General features: G+C 42.3%; 1 protein-coding gene across 1 annotated transcript in view; it reads right to left on the bottom strand.

The window, feature by feature from the left end:
- Positions 1-23,577, bottom strand: part of ATP8B4 (ATPase phospholipid transporting 8B4 (putative)) — a 397,315-nt gene that overhangs the window by 154,209 nt on the left and 219,529 nt on the right. Inside the window, exons 9-10 of the mRNA XM_044279613.1 lie at positions 21,592-21,674; positions 9,357-9,515 (exon numbers count right to left, since the gene is read on the bottom strand). Coding sequence (XP_044135548.1) covers positions 9,357-9,515; positions 21,592-21,674 — 242 coding nt within the window. The remainder of the gene's footprint in view (positions 1-9,356; positions 9,516-21,591; positions 21,675-23,577) is intronic.

Genomic DNA, 23,577 nt, shown 5'->3' with positions numbered 1-23,577 from the left:
TCTGTCCTGCTCAAGTAGTCTGCCCAATGATTCAGCCTGCCTTTCAGGTGAATTGCCTGTAAAGAGCGAAGACTTTTCTCCGCCCAATGACAAATTTTGTATGCTGTTTGGCAGAATAGACTCCTGTCCCCCCCCCCCCCCCCCCCCCAATGTTGAATGAAAGCTACTGTTGTCATATTGTCTGAGAACACTTTCACGTGGGTATCGTACATATTTTTGGCGGCCTTTAGAGCTTCTAGACCTGCCATTAATTCCCTCCGATTTGAGGGGTCTAGGGACATTCTTTGATCCAAAACCCCCTGAAAAGACAACTGTGCTACATGAGCCCCCCAAACTACAACACTGGAATCTGTGGTCAGGGTCTAGCAAGGTTCTAAAATCCACTCCATGCCCTTTTGAAGGCGATTCCTGACTAAGCACCATTTTAGTGATGCCCTTACTACATGTGGTAATACTATGCTGTGGTCCAGATGTTGTATGGATCTGTTCCATTGGCTTAGAATCAGATGTTGGAGTGGTCTTAAATGGGATTGGGCCCACGGAACAGCTGGAATACACAATGTCATATGTCACAATAGTTTCATTGCCACTCTGATTTTTCCTTTTGGTAAATCTGGTCCTTACAAAAGAGTTCAGATTTAGTATTTTTCTGGAGGAAGAAGTCTTTTGGAACAGAGAGTCCAAAAACATCCCCAGGAACTTTATCTTGGAAGAGGGAACTAGATTTGATTCCTCGTAGTTCACTGTCTAACCCAAATGCTGTAAAGTTGTTAACACTAAAAGGACCTGGTTGGAGAATTAAACAGGGTGAGATTGAATAATCAGCAGGTTGTCCAGATACGGAACCAGCTTGACAACTTCCAATATCAGATACGCAGACACCCTTGCCATAAGTTTTGTGAATAGACAGGGTGCTGAAGAGATCCCGAACTGTAGGCACACAAATTGGCAATGACAAATCTTCTGTCCTACCTTAATAGCAAAGCGAAGTTACTTCCAATAAATTGGATGTATGGTTATGTCAAAGTACTTATCCTTTAGATCTATCGTGACCATCTCAGAGTTTCTTCTTATCAGAGGAATTGCGGTTTTCAATGAGTCCATTTTTAACCTTTTGTATACATTAAATATGTTCAGATATTTTAGAGTTATGATTGTCCGAAATTATCCCTTTGGTTTCCACACAAGAAAAAGGGTTGAATAATGTCCCGCAAATTGCTCCTTTAACGGAGCTGGTTGAATTGCTCCCGATTTAAGAAGTTTCTGAACACCCTCCTGTAACTTTTTGTTTTGAAGAGTAAAGGGGAGATTTGTTAACCTGAATCGTACGGGAGAGGAGAAAGAAAATGTATTCTGTAACCTAATTCTAAAGTCTGGAGGATCCACAGATTTTTTTTGTAATGTTCCTCCAAGCTGGAACAAATTATACTTTTGATACTTCTCTTCAGGAAAACCTCTCTTTTTGTCTGACGCTTTTTCAACATTATCATCTAGATCTGGTCTGAAAACATGTTGACCATGAAAAGGGATAGAGCAGATTTTGATCTAAGCCATAATACTCTCCTAGCTGAATTGGCAAAACCAGAAGTTCTAGCTGCCATACGTACTGTTTCAGCAGAAGCATCAGCTAGAAACCCTGCTGCAGACTTAAGAAGAGGAAAAGACAAGTTCTGCTCCCTCCGAGTTTTGTTTTTTTAAGTTGGACTCTAACTGTCCAGAGACAAAGGAATCTTGCTACACACGTGAAGGAAACTGCAGGACGCAGGATTGCAGCCACCGATTTTATGCAGCCATTTTCTAGCATCCTGCCTTCAGTCTTTTGCTATTCCTCCTGTCCTCTTCCTTCCTACTGGTCTGGGCCCTGGTGAGCTCCCTAACTTTACCCCCTTTTATAGCTCGCTAGTCTGGGGTGATTAACCCCTGCTAGCCGGTGCTATCTCTGTCTTCTAGTCTTGGCTCTCTAATCCCTGCAGCAGGGATATATCTCACAGCAAATTTATTATGCTCAAATCCCAAGTGCCTGCCATCCCCAGTCTCCTGGGGAAATGGATTTACGCCATGTGTTGGATAAACCTCTGGACATCTTGGGTCCACCTTCCCCTGCAGGTCACCCTAGGTCTATGCCTGATGATGCCCAATCCCTGGCACTACAGTGATCCATCTCGGATGCCATAATGGCCGCCATGGACTATATGTCCTCCACCCTTTCCCAGACTATTTCTCAGGCCTTACTGGCAAAAGGCTCGGCCATGCCTACGCGCTTACCACGTTCTGCACTAAACCCTACAGGGGATGTCCCAAGTAAAAATACAGCCAAATCCGGGCATTTGAGCCCTACTGCCTCCAGAAACAATACGATGGGTGCTACTATTCCCACCCATGACAACGTGCCTATGTCACGTAAGAGAGGTTTCCGCGCCAAGCAGAACGAGCGCGGCAGTGGAAATGTGCTAGAGAACAACTAGAGTGACTCAGACTCAGAAATCGGGTTTGGTGAGGAGGCCGATGCCGAGACCGTACATGACTCCAATGATGAGAATGGTGGACAGGACGCTGACCCCTTTGCCCCTGCCCTATCAGGTTTGGTAATGAGCGGCTCTAGCAGCGACTCTCCCGCTACTGCGGGTTCCGCCCTCATGGATCCATCTGGGGAACCTATGTTTTACCCGGATGCTCTCCATCACCCGAGGTCGGCAGAATGGCTCCCAGTGGACCATGTGGCTAAATACCTTGAGAACTGGGTACAACGCCCCCTTAGCAAGGTGGCGCGCAACAAACTCAGGGCAGAATGTCCTAGACCCCTGGTCCCCAGAAAAGTCTGTGAGACCCCCATTGTGGATCCCAAAATGACCCAGTTTCTTTCCAAGATGGGATGGAATCCCCACAAGGGTCTGGATTCCGCACTAAAGTTTTGCTAAGACAAACTCCTGGACAGTTTTGGTCCTTTGGCCAAATTGTTTGCAGAACTTGCCAAAGACGAAAAAAGGCAGGTCAACCCAGAAGAACTCCGTGTGAACACATCCCTGGCGAAAAGCCATTCTATTTAAAATCGAGTCAAAACTGGCTAACCTCTCCCTCACTGAGGCGGGCAAAGACGCCCAAGGCCTATTGTTGGGGAATCCTTTATAAAAGGATGGCTTGGTTGCGCAGTCGAGGAGTACGACTGATAGTCTATTTAGGACGACATCCTCCTCATGGCTCGGTCCTCCTGAAATAGCTACAGTGGACGATGGATCTCCTCTCACGCCTGGGTTTCCTCCTCAATTGGGAAAAATCCTGCCTGTTCCCCTCCTGATGCATGGAGTTCCTCGGGTTCACGGTGGACTCAGAAGCAAAATCTCTCAGCCTTCCCCGGCCAAGATACGCTCCATCCGCAAGGAAGTACGCCACACCTTAACGCGCCCACAGCTGTCGCTACATCACCTGGCACGAATCCCTGGTTCACTGTCCTCCTTGGTCCAGGAGGTGTTTCCAGACCCTCTCCATTACCATGCCCTCCAATGTCTGAAGATCGCACATCTTCGCAATGGGGTATCATATGCAGACATGGTCTCCCTGGATTCGGAAACCAGAGACAAACTGACCTGGTGGATACACAATCTATCCGCTTGGAATGGCAAGGTCATCTTCGGTTCCCTACCGGAGCTTACAGTGGATTCAGATGCAAGTCTCCACGGTTGGATAGCCCACTGCAACGGGTAACTACCAGGGGACACTGGTCGGAGGACGAATCCTGTCTCCACATCAATGCCCTGGAACTCCTGGCCGGCTCCTTCGCGATCCGGAGCTTCACGAATGAGACCGCCAGTGCGTGCATCAGACTGCACATGGACAACATCTCAGCAGTTCGCTATGTCAATCACATGGGCGGCGCGAGTTTGGCGATGATGGCCCGCTTGGCAAAGGACTTCTGGGCCTATTGTCTAACTAGGAATCTGATCGTCCAGGCGGAATACCTTCCCGGTCTCCACAACACCCATGCGGATTGGAGCTCACGCTATCTATCTGACAGCAGCGATTGGAAATTGGATGTAGAGGCGTTCTCCACTATCTCGTCTCTTTTGCCATCGACCGCTTCGCTTCCTGGCTCAACGCCCAGCTACCTCTGTTCTACAGCTGGAGCCTAGACCCAGCCGCGGAAGCAGTGGACGCCTTCCTGCAAGACTGGACCAGCTCGCCCCTTTATGCCTTAACCTCCTTTTGCCATGATCCCTCGGGTTCTACTCCAAGTATGACACCAGGGGGCCGACTTGGTCATGCTGACACCATTCTGGGGGACTCAATCATGGTTCCCACAGCTCCTGGAACTGGCGATAAATGTACCCAGACTTTTGCCAGCCTACCAGGATCTTCTGTGGGAGCCCTTTGGGCCAACGACACCACTCCTACTGGACGGTTCGTTGCTGCTACTCGCATGGAGGATATCGGGGACCCCTGGGAAATCCAAGGAGTTTCAGACACAACGAGACGCCTCCTGGGTGACGCATAGGCTCCCGGCACTAGACGATCATATGGGGCAGCCTGGAGAGCTTTGTCTGGCTGGTGCCTGGCTCAGGACTTGGATCCCATTTCGGCACCTGTGACAGCGATACTCCAGTTCCTCACTTTGTTATTTGAGGCTAGTCGAGCGTACCGCACGATTAACCTGTTTAGATCAGCCATCTCTTCGGCTCACCAGGGTTTTGACGGCTGTCCAGCAGGCCAACCTTCCTTAGTGTGCCGTTTACTTCGGGGGTTCACACCTTTCGCGTCCCCCAGACCTCGATACTTGGCTTCATGGGACGTTTCCTGCGTCTTGTCGCGGTTTACTTTCTGGCCTCCTAATTCGGACCTCACCCTGCGACAGCTGCAAGCCAAATTGGTTTCCCTGTTCTGCCTCATTTCCTGCAAGTGGGTCTCGGACGTACAGGCCCTGGACTACGATGGGAGGTCTTTTACTCCGGATGGAGAGACTAACATTTCCAGACGCACTAAGACGGCTATATGTTCAGGCTCGGATCCGAGTTTTCCCAACTTCCTCGGCGTTGTGCCCAGTGACCTGTTTGAAGGAATATGAACTTCGGACGAAGGCCCATCGTTCTGTCTCCTCCCCTCAGCTCTTTCTCTCGATTCGTCAACCTTTTGCCCCGGTATCCAGCACTACCTTGGCTCGTTAGGTGAAATGGGTGATGTCACTGGCCGGCGTGGATACATCCACATTTAGCGTTCACTCCGCACCAGGAGCATCAGCCACGTCCATGGTGGCTGCGGGAGCATGTCTGGAAGACCTGATGAGGATGGCGGACTGGACCCGCGAATCCACTTTCAGAGAATTTTACTTTCGACCTCCGCCACGTGTTTTCTCTTCTGTTATTGATCAGCTTTAAACTTGCAATATGAGCCTCCGTGTCTTGACATAAAATGACATGATTTCGCTATTTCATGACGTAAAGTTTATAAAAGACAAGGAGGTGAGTATTGTCCCACCTTATTAATTTCCTATCATCGTATTCCCCCCATCGTTTTATATCTCAGGTTGATAAGTATCGCATTAAGCGCTGCATGATATTGGCCCATTGGTGCATCGGAACTGTTAACGTTATGTTTGCCAATACATTATGTCTGGGCAGACACAATTGGTTTAGGTACAGCTTTAACGTTTGGGCTCCTGTTTTTTATATCTCCACAGGTTGATTCTGAGCTGTTTGTGCTATATAGAGACCCTCACTTCTTCCCAAGACTTCACCACGTTGACTGGAGATCTATGGATACGGCTGAGATTGATTCCCCGCTTTGTCACCCGTTGATGGTTTAGTCCCAGTTCCCAGTTGGTTCCTGACAACTATCCAGCTGGATTTCGGGATGGTTGGTTCTACAATGTTCTGGACTGTTCTTTAGTTCCCGTTTGCTGGTTCGGGGTAGCCTCTCCAAAGAAAGAGGAATTGTAGGGGAGGTGCTGACTAATATACTGGGACTTGGTATGGGAGTAGTCTATCACCTTGGTTACCATTTTCCTACTGTTTGTATTCTTTGCTGCTATTGGTGGACAGTAAAGAAAGGGTTAAGCAATATGAGCCTCCGTGTCTTTCATAAAATCCTGACTTTACGTCATAAAATAGCAAAATCATGTAATTCCCATGTCTTCTTAATTATACCCTCTGCCTTCCTATCCTTTTGATCCTTAAGCTGGGAGGAATCCTCAAATGGAATGGAAGTATTGTTGACCAACCTAGCAACTGCAGCATCAATTTTAGGAATACTGTCCCATTTTTGTATATCGGTTTCATTAAAGGGATATCTTCTTTTTAGTCCTCTAGGTAAAAAGGCTCTTTTTTCCGGTGTGTCCCATTCATTTTGAATCATTTTATGAACATTTTTGTGAACAGTAAACATTTTTTTTTTGCTTTTCTTCCAAACCACCAAAAATAGTATCTTGTACTTATCTCGTTTTTTAACATCTTCAATCTTCATAATGCTATAAACAGCCTTAAGTAACTGTTCTATATTGTCTGAAGAGAAAAAATACTTTTCTTCTTCCTCTGAAGAAGAATCCTCCTCCAGAAGGTACATGCTCCTTAGATTTCTTATTTCTCTTTTTAGGTGCTGAAGATGCAGATAATCCAGACATGGCTGACTTAATCTCATCTGTAACCAAAGATTTGATGTCATTCATAAAACACTGGAGTCTCATCCTAAACCACTTTTAGAATACACCCAGGACAAAGCGGCTTCTTATATAATGAATCCTGCTTCTTTCCACATATGGCACATTTAGATGCAGCAGGTTTACACTTTGGGACCATCTCTTTCTCAGACTGAGGCCTCATGCACACGGCAGAGAGCGGACCGTGGAAACCCGTCCGGGATGCCTGATGATAGCATGAGCGCACTGCGTCATTGGTTGCTATTACGCCGTGCGCTTCATGCAGCCGCTGCTGTACAGTAATAGTGTATTACTGTACAGCAGCGGCTGCATGAAGCGCACGGCGTCGTAGCAACCAATGACGCCGTGCACTCATGCTGTCAGCAGGAATCCCGGCCGGGTTTCCACGGTCCGCTCTTGTGCATGAGACCTCAGTCCGAGAAAGAGATGGTCCCAAAGTGTAAACCTGCTGCATCTAAATGAGGCCTAAATGAGAGGGGAAAAAAACATTAAAATAGGAATAAATAGAAAAGAAATATCTCCATACCAGGGAGATTTCAATAACTTACAATACCAGCTGATGGCAGAGGCTGTTTTACTGAACCATCCTCCATGCTGAGCGTTCAGAGGGAAAAAGGAGAGCCAGGTAGAACCGCCCCACTTTAGCTCTCAGCTGGAATAAAGATCCCCTGCAGGCGGATGTTAAATCCCACACCCGGAAACAGCCAGTATGTGGAGGAGGAACACAGGCTAAGGCCCCTCGCCACCAATGAGAGATCTCCTGCCGGCAGGACGGATCCAAAAAGACCTCTCTGCATGTCTGTCCTGCACAGGGACAGAAAAAACACAAAGTGGTGGGAAGGGAGGAGTTTTTAACCTCTTTGTGTGTTTTGCCTGTCCCTGGCAGGGCGGGGTCATTTCTTCCTCCTCATCGTCGGCGCCATGGTCGCCATATCGTACTTTTATTCCTTTCATTCAATTTCGAGCACCAGGAGGAGGGATTTTTCTGTACAAGCACCACTATGTGACGCCTACCGACTTTTAAACCCTGTACCCCCCTTGATTTACATCGCTAGAGTATGACTTCCACCTGGTCTAGCACTGTCAATCAAGGGAAGGGGGGGTGTTTAGACGTCGGTAGGCATAGCATAGCGGTGCTCATACTGAAAAAGCCTGCCTCCTGGTGCTCAAAATCGCCTGCCAGCAAAGGAATAAAAGTACAATTTTATCAACAACTGTGAAGCCATCAGTGAGGAGGAGGGTATTATTATGTTAAACTGCAGGATCAATCCTACCAGGCTATGTGACTTCTGTAATAGGGGTGATCTGGTGACAGAGCCGCTTTAAAGACTTCTAGAGAACCGCAAAGCACATTTGCTTAAAATAAAACATGCCGCTGCATATAATGCTTCAGAATATAGAGAGAACAAGGTAAAATTGTGTGATAACATTACAGGTTACATTTAACCCTTTGGATATGGTATGTTTTTTCGTTGTATTTTTTCTTCCCTACCTTCCTTGAGCCATTTTTATTTTTCCGTTCACATAGCCTTATGAGGGCTTATTTTTTGCGGGACAAGTTGTACTTTCTAATGCCACCATTTAATATGGCATACAATGTAGTGGGAAGCGGCAAACAAATTCCAAATGGGGTGAAATTGGGGGGGGGGGGGGGAATTCCTCCACCGTTTTACGAGTTCTGTCCATACAGCTTTTACTTTGCAGCAAAACTGACCCATGCACTTCATTCTCTGGGTCAGTACAATTACAACGATACCACATATGCATAGGTTTTTTTAATGTCTAAATAGTGTAAAAATAAATTTTAAATTAATAATTTTTTACATCATATTCTGAGCCCCATAAGCTTTTTATAGTTATACGGTATCTACTGAGCTGTGTGGGGGCTCATTTTTTGCAGGGCGATCTGTAGTTTTTATTGATACCATTTTGGAGTGTGTGTGTGACTTTTTGATCACATTTTATAACTTTTTCTTTTTGAACAAGCGATCAGCCATTTTGACCCTTTTTTTTTCCGTTACGCCATTCACTGTATTGGAAAATTATTTTTATATTTTGATAGTACAAGCGTTTTCAGACGTGGTGATGCCCATGAAGTTTATATTTTGTTGTTTATGTATTTTTTTATTGTATCAAAAGGGGGCGATTTCAATTTTTATTTACCTTTTTTATAGTTTTGTTGTCTATATTTGAAGCTACAAGACTCTTTTTTTTAAAATAATTCTGTACCGATATTATTTTTATAGATCCATATTAGCACTAGAATTGCTCATTTCTTATGTTGGGCTGCCAAACATAAGAATTGCAGCTCCAATACCCTGGGTCTCTTCAGAGAGACCAAGCGTATTGAATTCAATTACTGGCATCCTCATTGGCCGCAGAGAATGTAGGTAAGAAGCCCCTAAGCTCAAGCTTCCGTTTTTTTTTGTTTTTTTTTTTAGCTTTTAGATGCTGTGATCACACTTGATCACAGCATCTAAAGGCTTTAATGACCATGATCAGCATTATTGCCAGTTGCTGTCATTAGCGGCGGGTCTTTTCTGTTTGAAACAGCAAATACCTGCTGGCCGTGGTGCACGATGCACACGCGAGTGGGCGCCATGTTTACCCATTGCTCCAGCACTGGTAGCAAAAGGGGTTATAGGACATGCCTTTAAACATACACCTAAAGCTTGTCTACATGTTTGTAAGCATTTGCAAATAAATAGCATACCTGCAAAGACAACCATCCCAAAGCACCATTCAGTATTTCTTAGAACACATCCTCTTAGAAGCATCTTGCTATTATTTAGAGAATACTTGCAGTCTTTCCAGATTAGAGTTCCATTAAACTTGTCAAGCTTGTTGTTTGGGGGCTCACATAAAATCTCCCCTGTAGGAAAAATAAAACTATTTGTAAATCAATTGTGCTTTAACCACCAGCTATTGGTGTGCTATTTTCACACCTAGGTTTTGCAGGCCACTTTCAGTCCAAATAATGCCTTGAGAGCAATGGATTCTTATCAAGAGCCAATTCACACGTCAGTGTTTGGTCAGTAATTTTCCTTAGTTATTGTGAGCCAAAACCAGGAGTGTGACCTACACAGAGATGAGGTCTAATGGACAGATGTGTACCTGTTTTGGCTCACAATAACCAATGGAAATCACTGATTGTGGAAAACAAGCTCCGTGTGGGAGTGTGATTTCCAGTTATGGACACTGCTCCTTTAACAGGACTACACAGTTATTTGTATGGCACTAACTAATATAGCCTTTGCTGAAATTCTGCACTATTTTCTATATTTCACAAGGTATGCCCCTTGTTTACAAAGTCTTTACAGCTGTCCACACAGAGGTCCTGTCCATAAAATGGCTGCTGATGGAGGGTCAAGCGACCAGGAAAATCACCTCCATGTAATGTCTCTTCCATTCACACTGCACCTCCACTAAACTCCCAACAGAACAAGTGCAGCTGGCAGGTGCAATGTATTTGAATGGACGAGAGATCACATGGAGGTGATTTTCCTGGTCACATGACCCTCCATCAGCAGCCATTTTATAGACAAGACCTTTGTGTGGAAAGCACAATACACTTTGCAAACACTTTGAATATAGAAAACTGTGCAAAAGCTATATTAGTAAGTGCCATATAATCATCTTACAAACACATTTGTCTCTAGGGGCCAATCCCTTTAGGGTCTGAGACCTCGGGCAGTTATCTGAGTGCTCAAATCTTCTTGGGTTCCAATACATTAGCATGTTACTCCTTTCCCTTTTTTCACTCTAAAGCTTCATTCACACATCAGTGTTTTGATCAGTGATTTCCATCAGTGATTGTGAACAAAACCAGGTTTGGAGCATCCACAGTCATAAGGTATAAGGGAAAGCTCTGCACCCGTTCTGTGTTTAGAGACGCACCTGGTTTTGGCTCAAAATCACTGATGGAAATCACTGACCGAACACTGACGTGTGAATGAGGCATTAAACTGTACAAAACCAAAACAATACACTGATATTGCTTAAAATGTTAAAAGGTGTGTTTCATCTTTAACTTTATGCCTTTTGGGAATCATTTGATCTTCATTTTGCTTAATTGTTCATAGTAACTAATTTTGACCAGGCGTGCCCACACTTTTGCATGCTACTGTATATAAGAAACTGAGATATGTCTCCACAGGCTGAGCATTACTGTTCAATGATTAAAGGTTCCAGAAGAATAGTGCTGACATGGTATGTCTAATCAGTCAGGTGACAGGAGTATATAGTATTAGGCCTCATTGCAGACAACAATTGGACATAATATGGGGGATTCAGCCCGCACAACCCCTAGCAGGTGCTCATTGATATGGCGAAATACAGATACAAACGCAAAAACACAAAATGCAATCGCACACTGCAACCAGCACTCTGCCCTGCCTTTATGCTGGATGTTGAATAAGGCATTGGTGTACATTTTGGCCAAAGCGTAATAAGCCACTCACCACATCAAGGTCGCCTTAATGAGTGGTCCCTAACACTAGTTCCTACTTTTTATGGGCCATGACAGCCACACAAAGTCCAGGGAGCGCAGGTACAGCATGCACGCCAACAATTGGACATGTTCTTCCTTTTTATAGGGGCGACGTAAAGGAAGTACAGATGCGGACAGCATACAGTGTGCTCTCAACATCTTTTGTGCCATCATTGAAATTAATGAGTATTCGTCCGTTCTGCCAAATTGTTGTGTGAATGGGACCTTACTTTTAAGAGGACCTTTGACCACGCCTGACATGACAGCTTTATGCATTCCCCATGTAGTAACAATTCTGGAGCATCTATTCTTATGGCTCTATGTTGTACCATTCCACACATTATTTCTACTAGAAGTTATATATTAATTGCTATTAGCCTTCAGTAAGGTTACAGAGGGGATGTAACCAGTTGGAGTGTGTATCTGCACAGACTGAAAATGTCAGCACTGATTGGATAGAGTCAGTCTGTGCAGGGACACCCCCCACCAAACTTGTTACCTCCCCTCTGTACCCTTATTGAAGTCTAATAGTAATTTATTCATAAACGTATAGTGCAAATAATAAAGGAATGGCACAGCATAGAGCCATAAGAATAGATGCTCCAGAATTGTTATTACATGGGGAATGCATGAAGCTATTAAAACAGACATGTCAGAAAAGGTGAAAGGACCTCTTTAACAAGATCACCCTCTTTAGAGTGCCTTCACATGTAGCAAATTTTGTTGCAGACATTTCCCCAACTCAGGTGAATGGACCCGATTTTCAGTCACAGAAAATGTATGGAACAAAATCTGTGAGACGCGAAGGCGCCCTTATAGTGACTGAGAATGTTTGTGAACATTTAGAGAGCCTACACACAGGGAAAGGCTAACGTGAACAATTGAAAATGTCAGGCACTACACTTATGTTTGCATGGTGTATATGGAACAACTTATGCACAATGTAGATTAGGAGAAATAAAATTCTGGTAGTTGCATAGCAGGTGGATTTCTTTTTTCATGACATATACCACTAATTCAGACTAGGTATATCTAAACATTGAAATACATGACTACATGGATTTAATTTTCATGGATTTTCCTCTAACAAGATATATTACTAAGTTTCACATGTTCTAAGGCTCTTTTAAAAAAAAAAAACTAAAAATTGTACAGTCGTGGCCATCTATGGCAATCCCAAATGCTTTGAATGAAGTGGGGCTGGACATGCTTGACCAGCACTCCATTCAAAAAGTGGACACAGGTCCCTTGTTCTCCTGATCATTGCGGGGTCCAACCAATGTCGTACATAGAAAAGTAAGTGCCCCATAGTAAGGATTAAACCAGGCCCCCCACACAGGACTGCATAAACCCCTTTCAATGACCCTTGGGCCATTTTTTCCACTGCCCAGTTTGCTAAAAGTGGTTTCTTTAGAGGGGTACAGTCCTGATCAAGTTTTCACCCTTAGTAGAAGAGATGATCCCAACTGGGCCCCTTCTTGCCCTGGGCTCCATAGCAGCCACTATGGCAGCTACGCCCCTGGTTCCAGCAGTCAGACCACCATCAATCTAGCAGTTACCCCCTGTCCAGTAAATAGGGGATAACTTGTTCTAAGAATTAATAAAGGCAATAAAATACATAGATGTCGAAGAGAACCAGACACTAATTCCCATGTGGCTTTAAATTTCATGACCGAAAACTATGTTTTAATCCTGTTTTTTCGCATAATTCTTTTGGCCTTTATGTTATTTACTTTATTTAAGCTTTGGACTGAATACTTTCCAAGCTCGTACAAGGAATGATGATATATTTGAAGTAGTGAAGGAATTTGACAGGCTCTAAATTTCACAATGCCTGGATTCCAAATTCAGATAAATTGTCAAGCTTACAATCTTTTTTTTTTATTTTTGTTAAACTTTGACTTGTCACATGCTTTTCCTGGCAGGTTTACATTTATTTTATGGAAGATTTAAATACAGATTGTGTGAAATTTAAGAGAAAACATTCATGCAATTTGAAAGGCTTTAACATAGACCCGAATTAGAAATCGACATGCAAAATTAATTAAAATTCCACAAGTCTACTTACATGTAAAATTAATGCTTCCTTGAATTTATTTAAAATGTGACTATATATATATATATATATATATATTAACTTTTTTTATTATTATTATTATATTATTTTTTGCAATGCTCAGCCTGACATATCAGTTTCTTATATACAGTGGCATGCAAGACTATGGGCACTCCTGGTCAAAATTACTGTTAGTGGTGAACAGTTAAGATGAAGAATCTCCAAAGGCATTAAGTTAAAGATGACACATTCTCTTTGTATCTTACGCAAAAACTAATTTTGATTTTCATCTTTAACATTTTCAAAATAACAAAAAAGGAAAAGGGTCAGAAGCAAAACGTTGGGTACCCTGCGTGGTTAGCGCCCACTTTGGCTAGTATCACAGCTTGTAAACGCTTTTTGTAGCCAGCCAAGAGTCTTTCAATGCTTGTTTGAGGGATTTTCATCCACTCTTCCTTGCAAAAGTTTCCAGTTCTGTGAGATCCATCTTGAATGAACTGCTCTTTTGAGGTCCATCTACAGATGCTATTTTCAAGGGTGTGTGACCTTTTGATTTCTTTTTAATACATCTTTTGGGGGGAAGTAAAGTGAAAAAGAAATGGCAAATTTACCATTTTGATTTTTTTTTTTTTTATTGTTAAATTTTAGTACAGATTTTTATTTTTTTTTAAGCGACGATGCCTTTGATTTTTTTTTTTTTTTAAAGAAAGGGGAGTGACTAACTTATATTTTTAAAAACTTTTTCCCCCTTTTGCCAACTGTGTTTTGTGATGGTTATACATATCCATCACATAACACAACATTCACTGTATTCGAATATAGTGCTAGAAAGTACTGGAATATACAGAAATGGGTATCAGAGCCTGCTTACAGCTTCCATGATCGCAGCTGGGAAGCGTTGTTATGGGTGCAGCAGTGTGTGGCTCCCACATCTGCCCCGCTCAGATGCAGTGGTCAAATTTGACCATACCATCTGAGGGGTTAAAAGTATGCAAACGGCCTTATGGCGGGTGCCAGCTTTAAAGTGACGACTTCAGCTGTACATGTAAAGAGGTACAAAACAATCTTAAAGAAGACCTTTCACTAGAATAAAACATCTAAACTAACTATACAGACATGAAGAGCGGTGCCCAGGGATCTCCCTGCACTTACTGTTATACCTGGGCACCGCTCCGTTCTCCCGGTATAGCCTCCGGTATAGCCTCCGGTATCTTCATAGTTAGGCTCCACCCAGGGGAACCTGCCGGCGTCTCATTCTCCCATGCTGTAGCGCTGGCCAATCGCAGCGCTCAGCTCATAGCCTGAGAAAATTTGAACTACTAAATAAAAAACTGTTCCACCGCATCACAGAAGCTGAGCCAAGCTGCTGTATGGTGAAAAACTTGTCAACAGTTTCCACTGATATTCAGCAGACCTGTGAATGCAGGCTGTAATTCAGAATCACTGAAATAATGTATTTACAGTACTTCACATTTTTATATAGATTCATTCTATACATAGCGTTCAAAGGTGGACATACCCTTTAAGACTGATAGGTTCAGGGAAGGACACGTTCTTTCTAAATCATAACTCTGATATTGGTAGGAGAACTAGTCAACTTTAAAGGGGTTGTGCATTGCTTAGATACTGATGACCTATTATCAGGATAACTGCTTGATGTAGGCGCTGTGCTTGTGCGAGTATTGTGTCCTCTGTACTGTTAACCTGGTCGCTATCTAGATAGTAGCGGTGGAGCAGTACTTACATCTTCATGTCCTGTTCTAACCTACCTAAGGTGCCCAAAGGGACGTCTCTTCATACAGTGTGCCCGGCTGCACCCATCTCAGTCTGGTGCCCAGCGCCGCCTTCCCAGTTGAAATCGCCGCTCTCCCTGTCTATAGTGCCGCCTTCCTCACCTCAGCGCCGCCTAGTGCGCACGCGCGGGATCTGGCAGAGGGACTGGAAGATTGCGGAGGCGGCGCTGAGGTGAGGAAGGCGGCACTATAGACAGGGAGGGCGGCAATTTTAACTGGGAAGGCGGCGCTGGGCACCAGATGGAGATGGGTGCGGCCGGGCACACTGTATGAAGAGACGTCCCCTTGGGCACCTTAGGTAGGTGAATGACAGGTTATAAAAACCTGTTTTATGTGCCAATAGAGCCACAGGCAGATTTAATAAGGACAATTTGAGATTTGTGTTATTAGTATGGACCTGGCCATATGTTTAGGTTATAGGGCTAAAATGTCATGACAGAATCCCTTTAAATATGCTTACCTTTACTTTTTGTTAAAAGAGAACTACAGAAAAGCTTTTACTAGTGGTTACTTTTAGGTGAAAATCCTCTTTAGGAATAAATTTAAAGGCCCTAAACTCAAATATTTCTTGAGCAACAAACCAAAAAATGGATTTGTGGTAGTCATTTTACTACACCCCAGCAAACTTATGCAAAGGCATACCAAAGCAGATTTCCAAGTGTAATCATTGCTAATGCCATGGTTAAATTCCAAAAACAATAAACTCTACCCTCATTACAAACCATTCCACAAGTTTATCGCTCCTGTTCATCTCAAGTTGCTACAATTTGGCTCTCAACTAAATAAAACTGAAAGCTAATCAAACTCAAATTAGCAAAGCATTAAGTCTTGAAGGAAGGCCCCGCTGATGAAAGAAGTAGGAGACATTTGTGGAATGTCATAGAATTCAAACAAAAAAAAAAAAACATTTTACTTAATGACCGATTTTCATTACGTTGCCTAATGCTGGTAGTATCTCATTCATTTTTAGAGCATTTTATTTTATTATCATATATTGTATTTTGTAATGCATACTTGCTACATGATTCACATATCCATAAAAACCAATATCATATCAGTAAAAACAAAAGTCATACAATCAAAATATAAAATGGAAAGATGCAGCAATGAAAACAATCGATAGTCCTTTTTATAGTACTTGGCCTTCAGCATCACATATTATTTAGAAAAAAAAATCTCATGTCTCAATCTTCTACAGGGATCTTTTCAGATTTCATTTTTGTGCTCTGCATTAGACCAGCAATTGCTGAAGATTAATACTTAAGTCCAGTAACTGAGGGGTATCAGTTATATTACCCCCTGTATAATGTACCCTAAGGGGCATCAGGGTACATTATACAGGAGTAATATACCTGATGAAGGCTATCAGGGGACATTATACAAGGGTAATATAACAGATTACCCCTGTATAATGTCCCCTGGTGGCCTTTCTCAGTTATATTACCCCCTGTATAATGTACCCTGATACCCCTCCTCAGTTATATTACCCCCTGTATAATATACCCTGATACTCCTTAGTTATAGACAGAGTGTTGTGTGAGTCTGCAGTAAGGTGTGGGGGTCCTGTGTTGTCTCTGCGGTGCAGGGGGAGTGCTGCGATCTGTCTCCTCAATGCAGAGTGTAATCAGACTGACCCTGAGCCGCCCGACCCCCAGGAAGACCTGCAGAAGACGAGTGTGTATAACTGATCAGATCTGAGAGCCCCAATGAAAACAAATCATTTACTGCCCCGTGTGGTCAAAGACTATTACCAGGGACTATGAATCCACAAGGGCCCAGCGCACCGCCATCTTTATAGAAGACCGTACCAGTACTTAAGACAGTCAATTAGATTATATGTGTTAGAGCTGTACGATAGGTTAAATGAAATAGTCTGTTCTATAAGCACCACATTATTTTCTGTCCGCCGCCACAAAACAATCTGGAAATGCCCCTCCAGAGACCAGGCTCTGGATCCGCCACTATTAACTACCTAATCACAATCAGGTCACAGTTAAAAAACCCAAAGTACTTTCATACTCACTTAATCTAAAACACACATTTTGTCTTTGAACTTCACTTCCTGAAGGGCAGTACGAGTGTGGTTTGGCATGAAAGCGATTGAATTAAAGAAGGATTGGGCTTATTCTGAAATATACAATGCATTGTTTGTAAAGGACAAAACGATAGGTGTAACAAAACAAGAAAGCACTATTGATGCTCTCAAAACCCGACAGTTTGGCAAACTTCCGCTGTTGCTTACAATTTCATTTTTAATATGAAAAAAGGCTGGGAGCGCCACACCTACTTTTGCAGTACAATGGATAAATACATATGCCACTAGAAAGGTGCCCTTATATTTCTGGTCCTCTGAAAACACAAGTAAGGACTCAAAGAGAAAGGACTATACACCCTCCTTAAGGTACAGCAACAATGCAAAGTAACACAATGAGAGGAGCGGTTCTTTAGATGGTACTGGCCTATTCACATGGTCTTGGTTGGTACTTCTTCACACTACCTGACAACTGTTTGAAGAAACAGCAGAAGAATGGTGCATAGACCCATTAAATCCAAGCCCTTTGGGTACCTTAGCCCAAGAGTCCTAGTGCTTCATCATTTTAGGTTACCTTTCAGAAGCCCATCTAGAAAAAAACATGCCATATATTCTGCACGTTTTCCCCCCCTCAATGGATTAAATATGCCATGTACTGTATAATCTTAGCCTAAGTGATGACTGTACTTTAAAAAACTAGTTGGTGTAGTCTCTCAAAGATAATGCATTTTTTTCAAGCAAAACTTGGAGGATATGGTACAAACTATGATTAAATGGTGGCATCAGTGGCATAATATATCAGGCACAACTGTGTTAGATGCTATCCTTACATCGCCTAATGGTCAGCAAGTATGTAAAGTACCATTTTCACCTCTTTCTCTCATCAATTTTCAAAACTGTGCAAATCACAAGCAGTTCCTGGAGCACAGTTCGCCCTAATGGTTAACAATGATGATTTGTATGGCTCTGTCAGCTATCCTAAAATGAAGTGTAATTCATGAAGGATGTGATGACATGCAAATACTTGCAGTTTTGAGAGGTTAAAGTTGAACTTCAAAGCAGGAAGCCTAAAATACTAAAGTAATGTATTCTGGTATGAGCTACCTAAATGAACATCTGCCCAGATTTTGAGCGTGGAAAAATTTAGCGCATAGCATTATTATACCACATTCTACAAATATAAAAGGTTCCTTGGAATATGGGAAAGGTCAAATTCAGAGAGCTGCTTCCTTACAGATCTGGTATTTTACATTTAAAGATCTAGGTCTTAGAAGGAAAACAAAAGCAATGGTTTGGTATAAACATTGCACAGTGAATTAGTAGAATTTATTTTACTGTCGAAATTATTTACTTTATATCATCCTTTTCTTTTTTTACTAGTCCAATGGCATTATTAAAAGGCTAAGTCCTTTTACCGAAAAGATGCAATTAATAATTGATGCGTTGATTTTGGAAACCATTATATCAACATGACAGCTCTCAAAGTCTTAGTGTATTTTCTTCAATTCCCCCCCACTTGATGGAAAATGTACCAACTTATTGGATTCCAACGGATGTCAAAGCAGTACCTCAAATATCCGTCCCCCTTCAAACTTCAAGGGAAAATAAATTACATTTTCCTCAGAGACATCCAGATTAAGTTATACTGTTCACATTAAAAAATAAAAAATAAAGTAATGAATAGAGTCTGACGACTTCAATATGACAATTTTAGAGGTTTTCAAGATGTTCAAAACTTTCTTGGACTTCACACAGTCAGTTGAAGCAGTATAAAGGTTGCCAGTTCTACCCTGCTCCCCATTTTGATTGGCCGGCGTACTTTTCATTGGTGGCTTCCAGGTGTGGATGTCTCTGTAGTTTTAGCATGACGATGAAAACTACAAGTTATGGCATGGAACATACCACGAGTAGCCTGTATACAAACTACTCCTCCAACTTCTTCCTCTGTCCCTGCTGTCCCTTGCTGCTTTAAAGGGGTTGTCCACTTTTTTTTTACATGTTATGCTTACTTACATATATTCTGTGGAAGCTTCTGTTATCTTGTGGTGTTTTGTATCACTGTCTTTTTTTGGGGGGGCTGGGGCTGCTGCTCCTGTATACTGAGTCTGTGCACTGTGTTGGCAGCACTGGCCACTCTTATAGACTTAATTCCAAATGGTTCCTCTCCTAAACCCCCATCTTCACAGCTGTGCACGCTCCCCTTGTCTGCTCCAATGCACAGACTCCACGTCCGGAGTGCTGCTCCTGCGCTGTTGAAGTATTTTGAACTATTTTGAAAGATGTCTATAAGAGGGGCCAGTGCTGCCAACACAGTGCACAGACACGAGCAGCAGCCCCAAAAAAACAGGGATGCAAAACGCCACAGGATAACAGAAGCTGACACAGAATATATGTACAGTAAGTAAGCACAACATGTAACAAAGTGGCCAACCCCTTTAACATCTCTATGGCAAAAAAATAAGCAAACGTGAAGCAACTATATGTTGTAATCGTGATAATATTTCCTTCGTCAATGCTCAGCTAATTTTTTTTTCAGCAATGCACTGTGGTATTGGAATACTGCCTTGGTAAATCCTAGACAACAGGCATGTACCCCAAAGGTCTAACAGTAGTAATAATAGATGCAAGCAGCAATTAGAATCAATTAAGGCAATTGAACCTCTACGATCTAGGCACAACTGTACAGTATGACATGAAAATATAAACTATGATATTAACTAATCATTTCATTTAAAAAAACAAGGTTAATAGACAATTGGTATCCCTTTTGCTTCTATCAAAGGCTACAAAAGGTTTTTCTCACATGCTTGAGGTCAATTTGATGGTTAGTTTCCACAACTGATCCTAGATTATGTCAAAACCCTCAAAGACTACCCCAATCTATCTTAAAATGTATCCTGTACCCAGAATAGCATTACAATATGTACAAAAGGAAACAGATATGTTGCTAAACCAGAGACTGGAGGAGCCATAGAAAACCCAGTGCAGCCTCCCATTCACCATTTCAGCACTGTGCGGCGTTATGCTGCGAGATGCAGTGGATGCGAACTCTAGGCTTCGGACTATGAAAAGACAACCCAGAAAACTCCTGGTGAACAGTGCTCTTGTGCTGGAAAGTCTATTCCAGCTCTGACTACAGAGCACAGACCATTTTTACACACTACACACTTCAGCACAGTGTTCCCGTGAGAGTGCATGGCCTACTGCTTTGATGATAAGGCGCTGTTGCTACTGGACATTTCTACTTTACGTACAATTGCCTGGGACAGTTGGGGAGCATATGAAAGGTTGAAAGTAAGCAGGGATATAAGAGGTGGGTGCACAATGGTAATGTGTGACTAACCTAGTTGTCTCTCTGCATCAGTTGTTTCCTTCTTCCTACTCATACCACATGTTTCCAATGCAGAGTCAATTGTGAAGATTGATGACATCTCATTTCCAGAGCTAAGTCTGAGAAGTCACTTTGGAATTTTTGGATAAGGAGGAGGCAAGATCAGATCCCCAGGACCACATGTCCAGAAGTTAAACTAACTGCAATTGTTAGACATGCTAGCAAGAAAAATAATAATGAGAACCTGTAGATGTGCGTCATAGATCAGGTAGTGCCATTGGGTGTGTATAGGTAGACAGAAATGGAAAGGAAAGATAAAGTGAGAAGCTTTAGCTATAACATACAGATTGTGCACTAGCTAATCAACGAATAACAAGAAGCTAATATTCATGATCTTCCTCCCAAGGAAAAATAAACGTAATATTTATTCCTTTTTTAAGAACCATTGGCTGCATAGGCATGAAGAATCAGGGGTCAGTATCAGACTGGGGACCATTAGTGTGGTAGCAATCCCTTTTCTGCTGCGTTTTTCCCTCTCTCTGGTAACGTGCAGAAGAATACATGGATCCAGCTGGCTACAGAAGACCATCAGTCAAAATGTTCATTTACAGCTAGCTAGGAGAAAAGCTGAGAAATGTATAACAGCAGAGAGATTTTTTTTTTTTCATGAAACCTCCGTCTTACACTGGTCATGTCAGATGAGCCCCAAACACACAGCCATATTCTCCATCCAAACTCTGCCTAAGGTCAGAAAATAGAACTGTACATAGCAGTGTTATAAGCTATGTTGTTATTCCAGTTCCAATCAGTGACAAGTACACATAGCTATGACTATTCTGGAAATTCAAAGTGTAAGTTAACAAATAGGAAATGTCACTAGGTTAGTCTGCTGCAAAATGACAAGGCGTTGTTGAATATTAAACACTAGTCCAAAGGTCCATGAGAATCTGAGCCCCTCTTGCAGCACAAAATCGGCAGAAAGTAGTTGAGGAAAATAACAGGTCCTATGGTGTCAGAGATCTCTCACAGGTAAGCAATGTGTAGCAAGCAGCATCTTCTATCATCACTGCTTCATTACCTACACGTTTCGACCAAGACCAGACTTCGTAAGGATGCATTTGTGTTATCACTCCACAAGTATTACAGAAGCAATTATATGGATTTTGGTATGTATATGCACATTATATTTTTAATAATCTGATGACAGGCATACTCAAGTCATTACCATTCACTAGTTCTTTACTTACCATCAAATTCTGCTAGCCTGGAAATATCCTCTCCAAGATCAGCAGTAACTGGCAGGGCTTGCCGAACTTTCAGATTAGTCTCTCTGAAAAATATGCAATAATATACAATCTGTCATATTAACCCAAGTATTAATCGTCTCATTCCCGCGTACTGTATAACATTGTAATAACACAATTCTGGCGTGCAGCCTAAAGAAGCGACAATGATTGCCAGCAGTTACACACTAGCATTAACAATCCCATACTACTAAGATACTACTAGATCTAATATACCACTTTATCATAAACATTGCCATTAGAAGCACCTAGCTGTGATTTATGCTCCGGAGGTGTCATTCCACACATATACAAATACTACTTTGTTAGTGTTAAGAGTGCAGACCATGAGTGCAATAAGGAAGCATGTATTTCATGATAGGAGTTTTACAGTGCGACTTTATTTCAAAGGAGCTCCTTAGATATTGTTATTCTTCTTACATGTCTAGCAATAATGTATTAGTTCTACCCCTCAACACTCTATCCAAAATACCCCATTAATCTACTGTATAATGAAGAAAGGGAACAATGAGGGTGCTATGATATGATGCGCTTTGGTTTTGCGGGAAGTACAGAGATTAGTGGTAATTCAGGTGCTGTTATCGTGGCTCAACCACAATGTGCAATAGCGCCATTTATGCTTTAGTTCTCCATAATAATAACATAATGTATTAATTAAATTCAGCTGTTTACCTCCCTGAAATAACCTGCAGCCCAGAAAACATACTAAAAGGGGATAATAAATGCTGCTGTACGCCTGATGAAGGGACTGGTGATGTCTCGAAAGTTCTCTATGTAACATCATTACTTCTATTTTTGTTAGCCATTCAAAGGTATCAAACCTGCAATACTCTTATTTTGTTTCTCTTAATGAGAGCACTAAACTTGTAAAGTGTTATGTAATAATCTAAGTGTTTCACCTGTGGCATGTTACTGTCTAACAGCTTGGCAGAAGAGCACTACACCAGGACAACGTATGTTTTTAATTAAAGCTAGAAATGCAATTTTCAAACTTTAATTAAGGCTAGAAATGCCCCTAAAGAAATAGTGTATCCTGGAAATTCACTGTTAAAACAAGCACACTGCCTTGTAGGGCTAGGCCAGCTGACTGTAATTATACATTTTACTTAGTGATCTATTGCTTCATCTGGAGAAGTTATTTTATACATATGCAAATGTGCCGGACCCAAGCCACTCTGTGCACCCTTGCTCCTCCTTTTCCTTCTTGATTGAGAGAAGACTATGCAGGACAAACCCTGTCCATACACAAGCGGTTTGGCTAATACAGCCTTAATAACAAGACAGCCAGTGAGAGGTGAGGCGTTTCCTGTACGGCTTACTAGTATGAGCTAGTTGCCTAATCTTAAAGTACATGTTTTAGACCTTAGTTAAGCCATAGTAAGAAACTGCAACTTGGGGCTTCACTATTGAAATAGGGACAGTATTTATTCTGTGCTGCACACACACAGTAGTAGCAACATATTCCACGGTAGACCCCCACTCATAATTCTCTATCTCAGCCACAAACCTAGTGTACCTCTTAGGCTACATGCACACGACCGTATGTGTTTTGCAGTCTGCAAAAAAAACAAAACACAGATGACATCCGTATGCCATTATTTTTTTTTTTTTTGCTCCATTGTAACAAGGCCTAAAAAGGACAATAATAGGACATGTTCTATTTTTTTTTTTTGCGGGGCTACAGAACGGACATACGGATGCGGATAGCACACGGCTATCACTGAAATGGGTCCGCATCTTAACTGCAAATACATTCGTGTGCATGAGGCCTTAGTATGATTTTTGCCTGGTTGCATCCATGACCCTAGAACTGCAGGGGAACACTTGTAACCACTGAGCCACTTGTAAATAATACCATCAACTGTGCTGTCCACAATATAACAGAGTGTGAGCCAAAAAGAAATGGAAATAAGAAATCTGAAATACATA

Source organism: Bufo gargarizans, chromosome 2 (genome assembly GCF_014858855.1).
Source record: "Bufo gargarizans isolate SCDJY-AF-19 chromosome 2, ASM1485885v1, whole genome shotgun sequence".
Classification (NCBI taxonomy): domain Eukaryota; kingdom Metazoa; phylum Chordata; class Amphibia; order Anura; family Bufonidae; genus Bufo; species Bufo gargarizans.
The sequence above is the reverse complement of the archived record's forward strand: the minus strand, read 5'-3'. Positions and strand labels throughout refer to the sequence as shown.